The sequence below is a fragment of the Aplysia californica genome, unplaced genomic scaffold, assembly GCF_000002075.1.
Source record: "Aplysia californica isolate F4 #8 unplaced genomic scaffold, AplCal3.0 scaffold00123, whole genome shotgun sequence".
Lineage (NCBI taxonomy): Eukaryota > Metazoa > Mollusca > Gastropoda > Aplysiida > Aplysiidae > Aplysia > Aplysia californica.
In genome coordinates this window covers 321322-334815 of record NW_004797393.1, presented here as the reverse complement: position 1 = coordinate 334815, position 13494 = coordinate 321322, and the positions used below count along the sequence as shown (strand labels likewise).

The window sequence follows — 13494 nt, the reverse complement described above, 5'->3', positions numbered from 1 at the left end:
TTTGTGCCTGATATCAAACGACGCTCTTTGGGTGTGCGCGCCGGATCCATACAATAGGCCTAAGTGATTTAAAATTACAGTATCCCAGCCAACAATTTATTTCGCATTTTGAGGCAATAACGAATTAATATATTAAATAATTGGTAAACCCAGTATTAACTCCCTTCGTGCTCTATTAGGCTTTGGCTTTGCTTCAGCAGAAGGTTATATTAATAGAGACAACACGACATAAGAGCAATCCACTTTGTAAGAATGAAATTGTACCTTTTCTTAACAAACTCAATTACTCATTTTGTCTCCCTCCGCCCCCTCCCCTGCCCCACCCGGGAAAAACAAACAATACTTCGTATAATTATTACATCTCTTTATACTTTATACATTTGTAGTCCGCATTTAAGTGCATATTATTTATGTTTCCCAGAATCGGTCAGCCGGTGCGGTATTGTGTAAGCGTGTATGTTATGATTAAACTACAACAGCAAGCAAAAAGAAAACTTAAAATGAAACTGAACTGAGCTTCAAACTCTAAGAAGACCTAGGCGTTGCGTGGGACGCACAGGGTGACAGAACTGTTTCTAATCTTCTCAAAAATGGCGTCAAAGCGAGCTTAGTGGGCCGGCTCAGCAAGGGGTTAAAACAGTAGGGTCCTTGCAGCACAGCCATAGTGAGTTTATGTGGGCGACGTCACAGCTGCAACCTCTTGTACTATTGCAGCCTCTTTGGAACCTAGATTTTTAGAATCTAGAGTAGTCTACCCTGGAACAAGATGGCAGCGCCCAGTGAGACGAAAGTTGAGAGTGAGAAACTAGATAATAAAGAAGCATCTCAAAAGAAAGGATCGATCACAGATGAAGAAGACTTCGGTTATTACTTTTACCCCGACAGGGAGGGAAAAAAGAAAACCAAATCGTTCTTCAACAGAGTGTTTTACCACGAGGATGTGAACCATTTCAAGTGCATAACAAATGTTAGATCTTGTATGCAAAGCAGTAAGTCAATTCAATGTCAAATACTTGTTTCGTCACTTCTACAAGAAGTAAGTTAATTCAGGACACTGAGAGCCACGTTCCCTCTATGGAACATGTGGTTCGTGTTTGTTAATGTTTCAATAGTGGTCATTTTAAAAGAATTATGTTTAAAAACTAAAACTCCCAGCAGTTTTGCCTATTAGATTTGGTGGTGATCGTAGTTCCGTTCGTCACTTAAAGTAAAGTCCACGATCCATTTGTTTACATCCAGAGAAGAAATCCAGAAGTCTTGATGACCAAATACTATTTGAAATAGGCTACACAAAGAGCATGGATGCAATCTAACTGCAAAACAACAAATTCTAAGGATAAAATTCATGGGGGCATGCCCCCCTCCCCCACCTTCATTTCAAGCCCCGCTGAAACCCCCCTACTCCTGACTTTAAGGAGCGAAAGTACAAAATCGCCGATTTGGTCACCATATGATATTCTTACCATGACCCGCTATTCTCAACCCCACCCCGATGTGAGCTTGTGGCGAGCCTTAATGTTCTTAAAATTAGGCTAGATCTAGATCTTAATTGTGAGGACCTGTAGGTATCAGCTGCATTCTGCTCCTGACATGTTGTCCTTGCATAACCATAGATCTGAAAGTTTCAAGCTTCAAGGTTGCTGATCTGCTAAGGAGCAGCAGCAGGTATTTTTCGTCTCTTGTTTTTTTGGGGGTTTTTTTTGAGGCAGGTGTTTCCCCATGTTCGTATGTATGTTTATTTTCATAAGTCTTGTGCATTTTAATTTTATAGAAGTCTTTCATTCTAGTTCAGCACTATTTACAAGTGATGGGTCATCTGGAGAGAGAGAGAGAGAGAGAGAGAGAGAGAGAGAGAGTGAAAATTGTTGTCCAGGGTAATGATCATGTACTTCAGTAACATTTTTTCATGTATTATTCTCATTACAGATCCAATGGTGAAGCTGATGGTTGGAGCTCTGGAAAGTCATGGCTGGTTTGTGTTATTGGAAATAATTTTGTTTTATGTAAAAATGTGAAGACTTTCAGTGAAAATCATAATGACTGTGGCAAATTAAGTTTGTTTAGAACACTGTCTTCTTTTTCGTAAAGGTGCAGCATTACTTTTTTGAGGTAACAATTTGTTTTAAGTAAAAGTTTCCCTTTTTGCTAAGGCTTTGCTCTCCACCACCCCCTGTGTGTGTGTATATGTGTGTGTGTGTCTGTATGTGTGCGTTTGTGTGTGTGTGTATGTCTGTGTGCGTTTGTGTGTGTATGTCTGTGTGTGTGTATGTCTGTTTGTGTATTGTGTGTGTGTGTGTGCGAATGTGTATATTGGCCAGCATTGAATATTCATATTATTAAGTATTAATCTTTATCTCCCCTCCTCCTTCTTTTTTGTGTTTGTTACTCTGTTGTAACACCTTTAATCTTTGGCACTTATATGACCTTACTATTGTGTTGCAAATGACATAAAACTTTTTCTAAAACTAAAACTATGAACCTATTTCTTTGTCGACATCCCCAGTCCTGTGAACATGGAGCGACACGTGTCGTGTGAAACTTGTCTGGAGAAAGTGAGTGGAGGATTTGATCCCAAATCCATGCAGGTGGGTGGTGTGTAGCATACAGGTGTGTTTTTTTAAATATGGACCTAAAAGAGGTTAAACCAAAAAAGAAAAAATTCGATACAAATATCCAAACTGGCGGAAAAATGCCTGTTTCTCCGATTTCATTATTTTGACGAGGACATGATTTCACCACGCTGCCTCACAAATATTTTTCTTTCTGTTTTGTTTAAATTTTTACTATAACATCCTTTCCATATTCACATGCGAAATTATTAGCTGCTGAGATGGTCATTTGAAGTGAATGGGAATGGGATAGTCTTGCCTTTTGAAAGCTTGTGAACCCTTGGTAGGAAAATAAGACTGTACTAGCTCTTTGTGAAAAAATGTTATTATACTTAGTTAACCTACTATGTTGAGAGGGATTTGAATGCCTTGTGTGGTAAGCTTTATCTACAGTCGAAATTGTTCAAGAAGGCCACTCATGGTGGTGGGTGGTTGGCGGGTGCTTTGATGTGGTTTGCTTCTTCTTTCCCATCAAACATCTTTCGTCCTTATCTCCCCTTTTTCTTTTTTATGTATGTTACTTTTTCGCTACCCAAACCTGACAGTTCATCGACTCAGGCTGCTACACACACCTACAGACTTACAAAGCCTGCTCTACTCTGGCGTTGACCAGATGACAAGGACATATAGTTACTTGAGGGAGGCCTTGCGCTGCCAAGAGCGAAATGCTCGCAGCTAAAGGGATTTGAAAACAACAACAACTACATGTTTGTTACTCGCTTGTAACACCTCTAATCTTCTGGCGTTCATATGACCTTAACCCTCATCCTGCGGGAGCCTGGTTTATGTAGCCTGATAGCCTATTTTGGCACCTCGCCTGCGTTCTGGTCCCGAATCAGTGTAGCCGCTGGCTCAGCGCACGCGCAGTGCGCATCCTCTTACGTGTCATACGGGTCCCGAGTCGGATCCCCATTCATGCAGGTCAAGTGTGTGTGCGTCAGTCTGCTTGAGTTGTGTGCGTTTGTGGCCTTCTTCTAGAACCGCCTGCGTTGGTTCGTAATCGAGGCATACGTCTCATTCAAAACATGCCAAGTTGATAGCTCTAGATGTTCGTCCAATGAAATTATAGAAGAAATTGATCCACTTAGACATGAGGAGCTCGAAAGGATAGTCAGGAAACAAGACTTCCATTTATCTATACAAAATATTTCAAATGAGCTTGATTTTGTATGAAATGATACTACCTGATAAAAAATAAGCTTGTTTGATAGTTTTGAATACCCTTGTGCAGGTACAAAGAACAATTTGAGTGCAAAACATTCGGAAATTGACCTAAATTATCCCCTTTCGAACCTCAGGTCATTCATAACAACGAGAGCGTCCAGGAAGGTTATTCGAATGGGTGTAACTACTCGTAATGTCTTATCAGCTATGAGAGGGGGTTATTCATGTGTTTGTAACACTTTATAAATAGAAAGCTATGAAGGATAGAGCATTATTTTCATCATCGGTTAACACAATCCCGCTGTATTCATGGCGAAAACACACATTTCCCGGCGCGCGCGCTGTACATCAACAGTACACACTGAGTGACCCCGGCGGCCTGCCCGGCACGTCCGACGTAATCGGTTGCTGATAAGATACGCATCTGGGCACAGACGCAGGATAAGAGTTAATGCAGTTGCGAGCGACGTAAAACCTCTACTAAAACTAAAAGCCACCCATGGTGGAAGAGAAAAGTGGTTGTCTTTGGTGTGCATACTGGCCAGTGTTATTATCTGTCCCCGCGGTTTTATACCCCAAAAAATTATGAAATTATGCAAACTGAGCCCAAAAACGTGAAATTATGGAATTCTGTTAATTTTAACAAATAATAAAGGAAAATAATCAGAAATTATGAAAAAAAAAAGATCAAATTTTGCTAAATTACGCTGGGTGCTTAAAACCACGGGGTCAGTGTTATGATATGAGAGACAAAATGAGTTACTTCTCGCAATCCACAAATGGAGATATTGGCCAAAAATCGACACTAGGGTCAAATTTGTAGATTTTTTATTGATGCCATATTCTTTAAGAATAACCTGCTTTTTGTTATTTCATACTTCTAAACTGTAAAAACTTCACCTATAATAAGCGTGATGTATCTATTTCAATAAGGCTTGAATCCGAGAAACAACTCATTTTGTCAGCACTCTTCACATTTATTTAAAAAAAATGCAAGGTGGGAGGTGGTCACTGTAACAGTTGATTGTCTTCGACTGGTGGCCATTAGAGCAAGGGTTTTTTTTAAGCAAGAGTTTTACAGCACTTGCAACACAGTACGGTCATATAAGTGCCGAAGATTAGAGGTGTTACAAGAGAGTAACAAACACAAAAAAGAAGGAGAAGAGATCAGGACGATAGATGTTTGATATGAAAGAAGGAGCAAACCACACCAGAGCACCTGCTAACCACCCACAGAGCAAGTGTGACTGTATATCACAAACTGTATGTGTCAGGACATGGTGAGACCAGGGGCTCGTTAAAATTTGGGCTTTGGGAGTTATTGGTATCATCTGAAAACTTATCCATTTGCTTTCAATTTTTTAAAATACCCATCTGTCTAGAATAGAAGTCGAGATATTTGGGATTGAGAAGAGGTGAGGTCGCCTGGTTTCTCGAGATTTAACTAGCTAGAAAATTGCTGCCAAAGTTAGATGACTTCCAAAGCTTGAGATTCCTTGAAAATTGGAAAATTACATTTATTTTTTGTGCCTTTAATCGACTTTTTTCAGTATAATCCTCACAGAAATGGGTTTTTAAATGGACCTAAAAGATGCTGAGCCTAAAAACAAAAATTCGATAAAAATTGTGAAAAATGGGGAAAAAATGCTGGTTTCTCCGATTTCATTCTTTTGACAAGTGCCTGATTTCACCAGGCTGCCTCACATATTACGGAGTATATTACGTCTTGGTGCTCACACAAGTTAACACATTATGTATTATGGCACTTGCACAAGTTAACACATTATGTATTATGGCACTTGCACAAGTTAACACATTATGTATTATGGCACTTGCACAAGTTATTGGCACTTAAATGACCAAAATTGGGTCGATAGTGCCATAAAACACCTACTCAATCAATCAATCAAACACGAGTTAACACGTGTATTATGGCACTTACACAAGTTAACACATGTATTATGGCACTTTCACAAGTTAACACATCATGTAATGTATTATTCTGTTTTGTGAATCAGGTTGTGGTGTGCCAGAACAACGTGAACACAAGAGACGTCTGCTGCAACGTTCTGGCTCATGAGCTGCTCCACGCCTTTGACTTCTGCCGCGCCAAAGTGGACTTTGAAAATCTAAGACATCTTGCCTGCACCGAGGTGAGAACCAGCCTCTTTTATTTTACTCTTTTACTTTGTCCTCCCTCTGGTATCCTTAGGATGTCGAGGGGAGGTGCAGGTTTCGGCCTTGTGCTAGGTGTGTAGCATCTGTGACAGATATATTGGTATGTTGTTCCAGGACCTTTTTAACCCCATCCCGCCAGGTCTTTTGTGGTCTTCCTCTTGATTTGAAGCCAGATTCTTGGGTGATCTAAGCTCTAGCCTCTAGTTGTTTCTGGGGCATTCTGATTAGATGTCCAAACTCTTTGACGCTATATAAATTTTATTACTGGTGGTGTTCCAGTTTTTAGACGTATGGTTGCACTTCTTATGCTTTCTCTGATTCTGGTGACGTTGATGGTTTTGCGAAGACACCTCATTTCGCATGCATTGATTTTCTTTTCTTGTTCCTTGTTTAGAGACAACCTCTACTAAAACTAAAAAACCACTTTGAATGCTTTTTGGTCATTGCCTATAACTGTAGACGTTTTGTGAGGTGTATACAGTTGGAATTATTCAAGATGGTCGCTTACCCATTGTCAAGGGGAAAAGTTGTTTGGTTTAGTCAGTTGGGCGTCTTAATAGGTGTCATTTTGGTATTCTTTTTAAAATGTTAAAATGTGGTGGGGTGGGGGGGGGGGGGGGGGGGGGGGGGGGGGGGGAAGGAGAATGGGATGTGGTTGTTTTGTACTGCATGGGTCTCAATATTCCGCTATTTAGCGGATTTCCACTATTGCCATTTCCTATGCTAAACTCCGGTACAGCCACTCTTTTACTTGAAATTATCTTCTAGACCCTCAAATTGGTATGAAATAACCTTACTTTGGTCCATTGATGAATTGATGGTTTTTATTTCAGCACTCTAGGGTTAAACAGTATAATAATAATGGGTGTCTCGCGAAAATGGTCTTCTGTCTTGATCACGCGGAAAGATCCTCCTCTATTAAAATTCTGAGTTGAGACCCATGCTGCCATGCCAAAGCAGACAGACATATCTGCAAAAATTTTACATCTTCATTTAAATGGACGCCTATACCCATTCTGCATTTTGTGTCAAAGGCAGGAAGACGTATCTGCACTACAAGTAGGATATTTCACTATGGCAAACAGATGTAACTGAAGGGCTATGCCCATATTTCCAATGGCAGCGCAACGTAACTCAAAATCATAAAAAATGCAGATACGTCGCTCTGCCTTGGCACTGCAGCATGGTACTGGTGCAGGTGGCCACTAGACCAGGTGTGACTGTACGTTTCATTAATGGTTTTCTTCATTTCTCAATAGAGCAAGATTTTGTTTCATGCTTTTCTTTCGAGTTTTATACAGGGGCTCTCGTGGCCTAAAGGTTATAAGGTGTTCGCCTCTCATTCAAAGGTCCCGGGTTCGAATTCGGGTATCGACCGCAAAATGTTCTTCTCTGAATTTGTCCTCTTTCAAATCCTTTCCTGCTCTCTAGCAATGTTCTGTTGTCTGCCTTCGTCTCCACTTTCTGCCCTCACCCCCTTTACCCCCTCCTCTGGGCTCCTGACTCTTTCTGCTGGGTTTCTACTGCTACTCCTTGGCTCTTTCTTACTGCTGTCTTTCAGTCACACCCCTGATTTTCTGGTAGGAAGGATTCACACCTAGCCTTCTTGGACAAGGGCGAAAAATCTCGGAGGTCCCATGTACTAGTTGCGCATGTTGAAAATCCCTTGGTTGTCTAAAATCAATAAGAGTAGGTTTCAGCTGCCACTTATGCAACATTAAAAATTTCCTACCAACTGAAAAAAAATATTGATTAAAAAAAAAAAATGTTTAGTGTGTCCCGCGCACTTATGTGACCTTATGCAGTTGCGAACGCCGTAAAACACTTTCAGAAAAAAAAGTTTTAAACAGTGCTCTGGTGTGGTTTGCTCCTTCTTTCCTATCAAACATCTGTCGTCCTTATCTCCCCTCCTTTTTTTTGTGTATGTTACTCTCTTGTAACACATAATCTAAATTCTTCGGCTCTATTATGACCTTATTGTGTTGCAAGTGCCGTAAAACTCTTACTGAAACTAAAAAGAACAGTAATTACTCTTTTGTTTTTTGTATGTCAAGTCAGTTTTCTTTCCTCGTCGCCAGATCCGGGCCGCCAACATGAACCATTGTTCTTTAGCAGCAGCATTTGCCACGGGGGATATGACACCGCTAAACATCAAAGAAAGACATCAGGTAAGCTTTTTGTGGCTGCAGATTTTGTCATTAATATTGGAAATATATTTTGTTACCGAAAGCTGTTTAAGTTTAACCCTATCCGTACACCCCGGGGTCATTTTGTACCCCTGGGTTGCATTCTTTACATTTTTTAATCCTTCTAGTACAAAGATCTCTCAAAACATTCAGTATTTCTCAAAAAATCATTTTGACAGACTGCTATGCAAAGCGTATGGATCGGATTAACGAGTAAATTTCCTCTTTGGAAAGTGGTGGCACAGAGTTCCCCACGTCGTATGGATACGATAGTAAAACATGACGTACGGATAGGGTTAAGAAACAAAATAAAGAGTTTTGGTGAGGATCTTGTCCGTTTTAGTAGAGGTTTTTTTTTGTACCACCGTAACCTCCCACCCCTCATCGCCAACCTCAACACCCCTCTCCCCCTGTTATGTTATGACTTACTAGGTGAGTCTTGAGTCTTGCGGTAGTAGATCTAGATGTAGCTGATGTTGGTGGGGCCCCACCTACTGGTCTTCTGCTAGTCCTTGGTTAGCCGATGTTACTTGTTTCGGCTCCAGCGAAAGAGTGGTAGTTAGTTTACTCGCGCCTTGCGTGAAGTCACGTGAGGTGTCAGTCTCGTGATATGTTCGTTAGGCCTATGTCACAATGACTATTCTAAAGGTGCGTTCACTCTGCATGTCCTATTCTAAAGGTGCGTTCACTCTACATGTCCTATTCTAAAGGTGCGTTCACTCTACATGTCCTATTCTAAAGGTGCGTTCACTCTACATGTCCTATTCTAAAGGTGCGTTCACTCTACATGTCCTATTCTAAAGGTACATTCACTCTACATGTCCTATTCTAAAGGTGCGTTCACTCTACATGTCCTATTCTAAAGGTGCGTTCACTCTACATGTCCTACTCTAAAGGTGCGTTCACTCTACATGTCCTACTCTAAAGGTGCGTTCACTCTACATGTCTAAAGGTGCGTTCACTCTACATGTCTAAAGGTGCGTTCACTCTCCATGTCTAAAGGTGCGTTCACTCTCCATGTCTAAAGGTGCGTTCACTCTCCATGTCTGAAGGTGCGTTCACTCTACATGTCTGAAGGTGCGCTTACACCCCCCCCCCCCCCCCAACAGTGAGATAATAGTCTGTACTTCAAAAATAACATACAAGTTGTAAAAATTTCCAGCCCCCCCCCCCCCCCCCCCCCCCAAAGAGCAGTGCTACTGACTGAAGTATCTTTAGGCCTTTACCAAAAGGGGGATATTACATGGTTCTTATGCACTGTAGAATTGTAAATGGGCTGATTTATCAATGTCATGCTCATACTGTGCCGGAACAACATAGGGGGAACTGCTGCTTTTTCTCTCCTCATTCTTTTTATCGTCATTTTCCTCTACTTCTTTTGTATGTGTGTCACTCTCTTGAGAACTGCTTTTTCCAGGGTGATACAAGATACAAGATACATCTTTATAGTCTAGATCCTGGCACATTGGTTTGGTGTTTCACCACATGTACACACACACACACGCACACACACACACACACACACACACACACACACACACACACACACACACACACACACACACAAACGCGCGCGCACACATACACATGCACACACACATAGGCTTACAATCACATGCATAATATAAATGAGCAGCAATATAAACAATTTAATAATCGTAAGCTAGATACACTCTCAATGTTATTTTGATGCATGCTCTAAGGTCGTAAGTATACTTATACAAGATGGTTAAGATGGAAGCATTTTGATAGATGATGGTAAAAATGACCTTCTGTATCTTTCTTTGTTACAGATCAGAAGCCTAGATCTTTTACTTCTTACTGATATTTCTATTTGAGGGAACAAGGGATGTTTGTTGTCTAAAAAGATGGAATTAATTTTTTTTTTTTTTAGTGCAAGCTGTTATGTACAATTCATCCAAGTAGGGGAATGTAGATGTTGAAATTTTACATGCTTTCCGTATTAGTCGATTTAATTTATCTTTGTCTTGTTGTCTTGTGTTCCCGGCCCATGCTGTTATACAAAAATTTATCATACTTTATATGGTTGAATGGTAGAACATGGACATCAAGGGGTGCCTTGATAGTCGTAGCAGACTTTGTGCTGTTGAGGCAAGAGAGGTGAGCAGAGTAAGCCTGATTCCCCCGTTTGGACTTCTCTGTTGACATCCACCCCTTGGCGCTCCTATGACCTTATGCAGTTGCGAGCTCTGTAAAACCTTACTAGTGGGTGGTTGGTGGGTGCTCTGGTGTAGTTTGCTTCTTCTTTCCTATAAAGATCTATCGTCTTTATCTCCCCTCCTTCTTTTTTATGTTTGTTACTTTCTTGTAACACCTCAGAACCTCTAATCTTCTGGCGCTCATATGACCTTATGCATTTGCGAGCGCCGTAAAACCTCTGTTAAAACTAAACTAAAAACCTTACTAGAACAAAAACAGTAGGATTGAGCAAAATGGGCTCAGAGCCTTGAAAACTTGACAAAACAACTTGAGTTCAAGAACACTTAGTGTGGAAGTAGAACCCAGGCTCTCCACTCTGTGGTTAAGCATGATACCAACTGAGCCGACAGCGCATCTGCTTAATGTGCATGTCACTGACATTGTCAGGGAATGGAGGCTCTCGTGGCCAAGAGGTTAAGGTGTTCGCCTCTCATTCAAAGGTCCCGGGCTTGAATCTGGGTAGCAGCGGAAAAAAAAATTCTCTAAAATTGTCTCCTTTGAGTTTGACCTCCTTTCCTGCTCTCTAGCAATGTTCTGTCGTCTGCTTTCGTCTCCACTTTCTACCCCCACCCCCTCGCCTCCTTTGTCCCCTCCTCTGAGCTCCTGACTCTTTCTGCAGTCTTTCTACTGCTACACCATGGCTCCTTCTTACTGTTGTCTTTCAGCCACATCCCTGATCTTCTGGTAGGAAAGATCTATACCTAGCCTTCTTGGACAAAGGTGAAAAATCTCGGAGGTTCTGTGTGCAAGTCTCACATGTTAAAGATCCGTTGGTGGTCTAAAATCAATAAGAGTAGGCTCTGGCCGCCACCCAAGCAAAATTCAAAATTTCCTACTGAGTGAGAACGAAGAAGAAGAAAATTTCCTACTAACTGAAAATGTTTAAGGTGTCCCACGCAGTCATATGACCGTATGCAGTTGCGAGTGCCGTAAAACCTCTACTAAAACTAAAAAACTAAAACTTAATGTACTTTTTTACTTTCCTTTTTTCGTTTCTGTCTGTTTGTCTTGCTTTTCCCCAGAATTAAATCAACATTAGAGACTAAATTACGGTTAATTATATTATTTATTGCATCATGAGCTGTGTATTTTTCTGTTCTCCCAGCTGTGTGTTAAGAACAAAGCTCTCCAGTCCATCATGCTGGTTCGGAACGTGTCACAGTTTGACGCCATGCTGGTGGTGGATGAGGTTTTCGACAAATGCTACAACGACACCGAACCATACGGCCGACGGTGCTTCAAGGACATGAACCGGGCCAAGAGGGCGCTGGACCAGGGCAGGAACTACTACGACTTTGTTTGACCTCCGTGAAATGTGTAGGCTAGGTAGGCTGGATTGATGAATGGGTGCCGCATGCTTGTGATTGGTGTCTTTGATGGGGGTGAGATTCTGTGAGTAGATTTTGACAGGTGTGAGATTCTACGTGTAGATTTTGACTGGGGTGAGATTCTATGTGTAGATTTTGACAGGTGTGAGATTCTACGTGTAGATTTTGACTGGGGTGAGATTCTATGTGTAGATCATGGAGAAATGAGCGTTTGGATTGTTTCTTTATTTAATTTAATGAAATGTTAGGGTTTGTTTTTTTTGTCTTGATGAATGGATACCGCATGCTTGTGATTTGAGTCTTAGACAGGGGCGAGATTCTATTTGTAGATTGGAGAAATGAGCGTTTGGAGTTTGTTTTTATGTCTTGATTAGAATTTGTCCCTTGAGAGAATAAGGATGTCAACAGTGTGGTATTTCAGTGTGCTACCAGGCTGAGTGTGGAACGTTTGGAGCCCAATTTTCAACTTATTTGATATTGCTTTTGTTGTTGTTGTTGTCCAAACCAAGCCTTTTTGGTGTATTTAGTTCAGGGAATTAAAAAAGTGCACTGAAATTCCTAATACCGGTACATGATTCAAGATGAAATTTTTTTAGATATGAGAAAAGAGTATATTGCTTGTATGTTAGTACCAGATCCGTTCTGATGCCAAATCTTTCCTCAATAAAATGGATATGCAGGGGAGTCCACCTAAAGCGAAGTCTTTGGGAACGGAAAAAAGTGTTCACTTTATCCAAGGTTCAGTTTAACCATTTTGGTAGGGTGGAGGCTTACAAACAGTAGCTACGTGCAGTTATGGGTCTTGGGTGGGGTGGGGGAGGAACTCAGCGGACGAGCCAAGACTAGAGCTTTTGCTTTCTGATTGAGATTGCTGTCGCCAACGCCGAGCTGGGATTGTCTGCCAATGCCCGAGGCAAAGAATTTTATTTTCACAGCATGGCGACAGTGACACGGTAGGTCCGTTCTTCGCTTTCACTCATTTTGGGCGTTCCCTTTATCTGATTTCTCATGAAACCGGATCATTTTATCCACAATTTTTTTACTTAATCAAAAAGCGTTTCAATCGGGACCACAGAATATCGTTCACTTTAACCGATTGTTCAAATAAAGCGCGTTCACTTTAGGCGGTCTCCACTGTATTTGATATTGCTTTTTTTTTTTTTTTCAAACAAAGCCTTTTTGGTGCATCTAATTTAGGGAATTAAAAAGTGTACTGAAATTCCTAATAACGGTACATAATTCAAGATGAAATTTTTGCAGAAATGAGAAAAGAGTATACTTTTATGTAAAAACAGATCCCTTCTGATGCCATATTTTTATTCAATAAAATTGATATATTTGAAAATAAGGGCCAGCGTAAAGTTCCCATTGCACCACAAATGGTCGCTTTTAAGAACAAGCAGGCTAACCCAGATTTCGGGGGTTTCCAGAAATCTTGACCTACATTAAAAGTGGGCATTTCCCTACCTATAGGAGAAGTTTGCTTTCATTGGTGCGTATATTTGTTTGGTTATAGAGAAAACTCTCCTTGTGTTTTAAAGAAACTGAATAAGGGACAAAAACTTTACCTTGGATTTTCTCAAAACAGCACTTTGTGGGATAGCCCCCTTGTGCTTAAAAGCGACCAAATGTTCTCCTCTACTGTTATGGCTGAACAGACCTCCTATGTGCACAAAGAGATATTCATCGTTTCTGCTTTTCATCTTCTCCGTACTCGTAATTGTGTTGTAGAAGCAAACTGCAAATAGTTTCTACTTATATCAGATGACAAAAGTTTTGTCTGCTTATGATCAGGGAGGCAGGCCTCAG

The 13494-nt window shown here is 40.9% G+C and overlaps 1 protein-coding gene across 1 annotated transcript; it reads left to right on the top strand.

Moving 5' to 3' along the window:
* The first annotated feature begins 398 nt into the window (after positions 1–398).
* On the top strand, positions 399–13030 carry LOC101856648 (mitochondrial inner membrane protease ATP23 homolog). The gene is made up of 6 exons (XM_005096203.3): positions 399–989; positions 1927–1972; positions 2504–2585; positions 5792–5926; positions 8030–8119; positions 11463–13030. Exons 1-6 carry the CDS (start codon positions 767–769, stop codon positions 11658–11660), a joined length of 774 nt encoding a protein of 257 aa, XP_005096260.1. The 5' UTR covers positions 399–766; the 3' UTR covers positions 11661–13030.
* Positions 13031–13494: the final 464 nt, after the last annotated feature.

Bases quoted from the DNA above. Each gene is read 5' to 3' on its own strand.
- LOC101856648 (XM_005096203.3), top strand. From the start codon at position 767: ATGGCAGCGCCCAGTGAGACGAAAGTTGAGAGTGAGAAACTAGATAAT. The intron at 5,927-8,029 runs GTGAGAACCAGC...CCTCGTCGCCAG, and splicing joins GACATCTTGCCTGCACCGAG to ATCCGGGCCGCCAACATGAA. The intron at 8,120-11,462 runs GTAAGCTTTTTG...CTGTTCTCCCAG, and splicing joins ACATCAAAGAAAGACATCAG to CTGTGTGTTAAGAACAAAGC.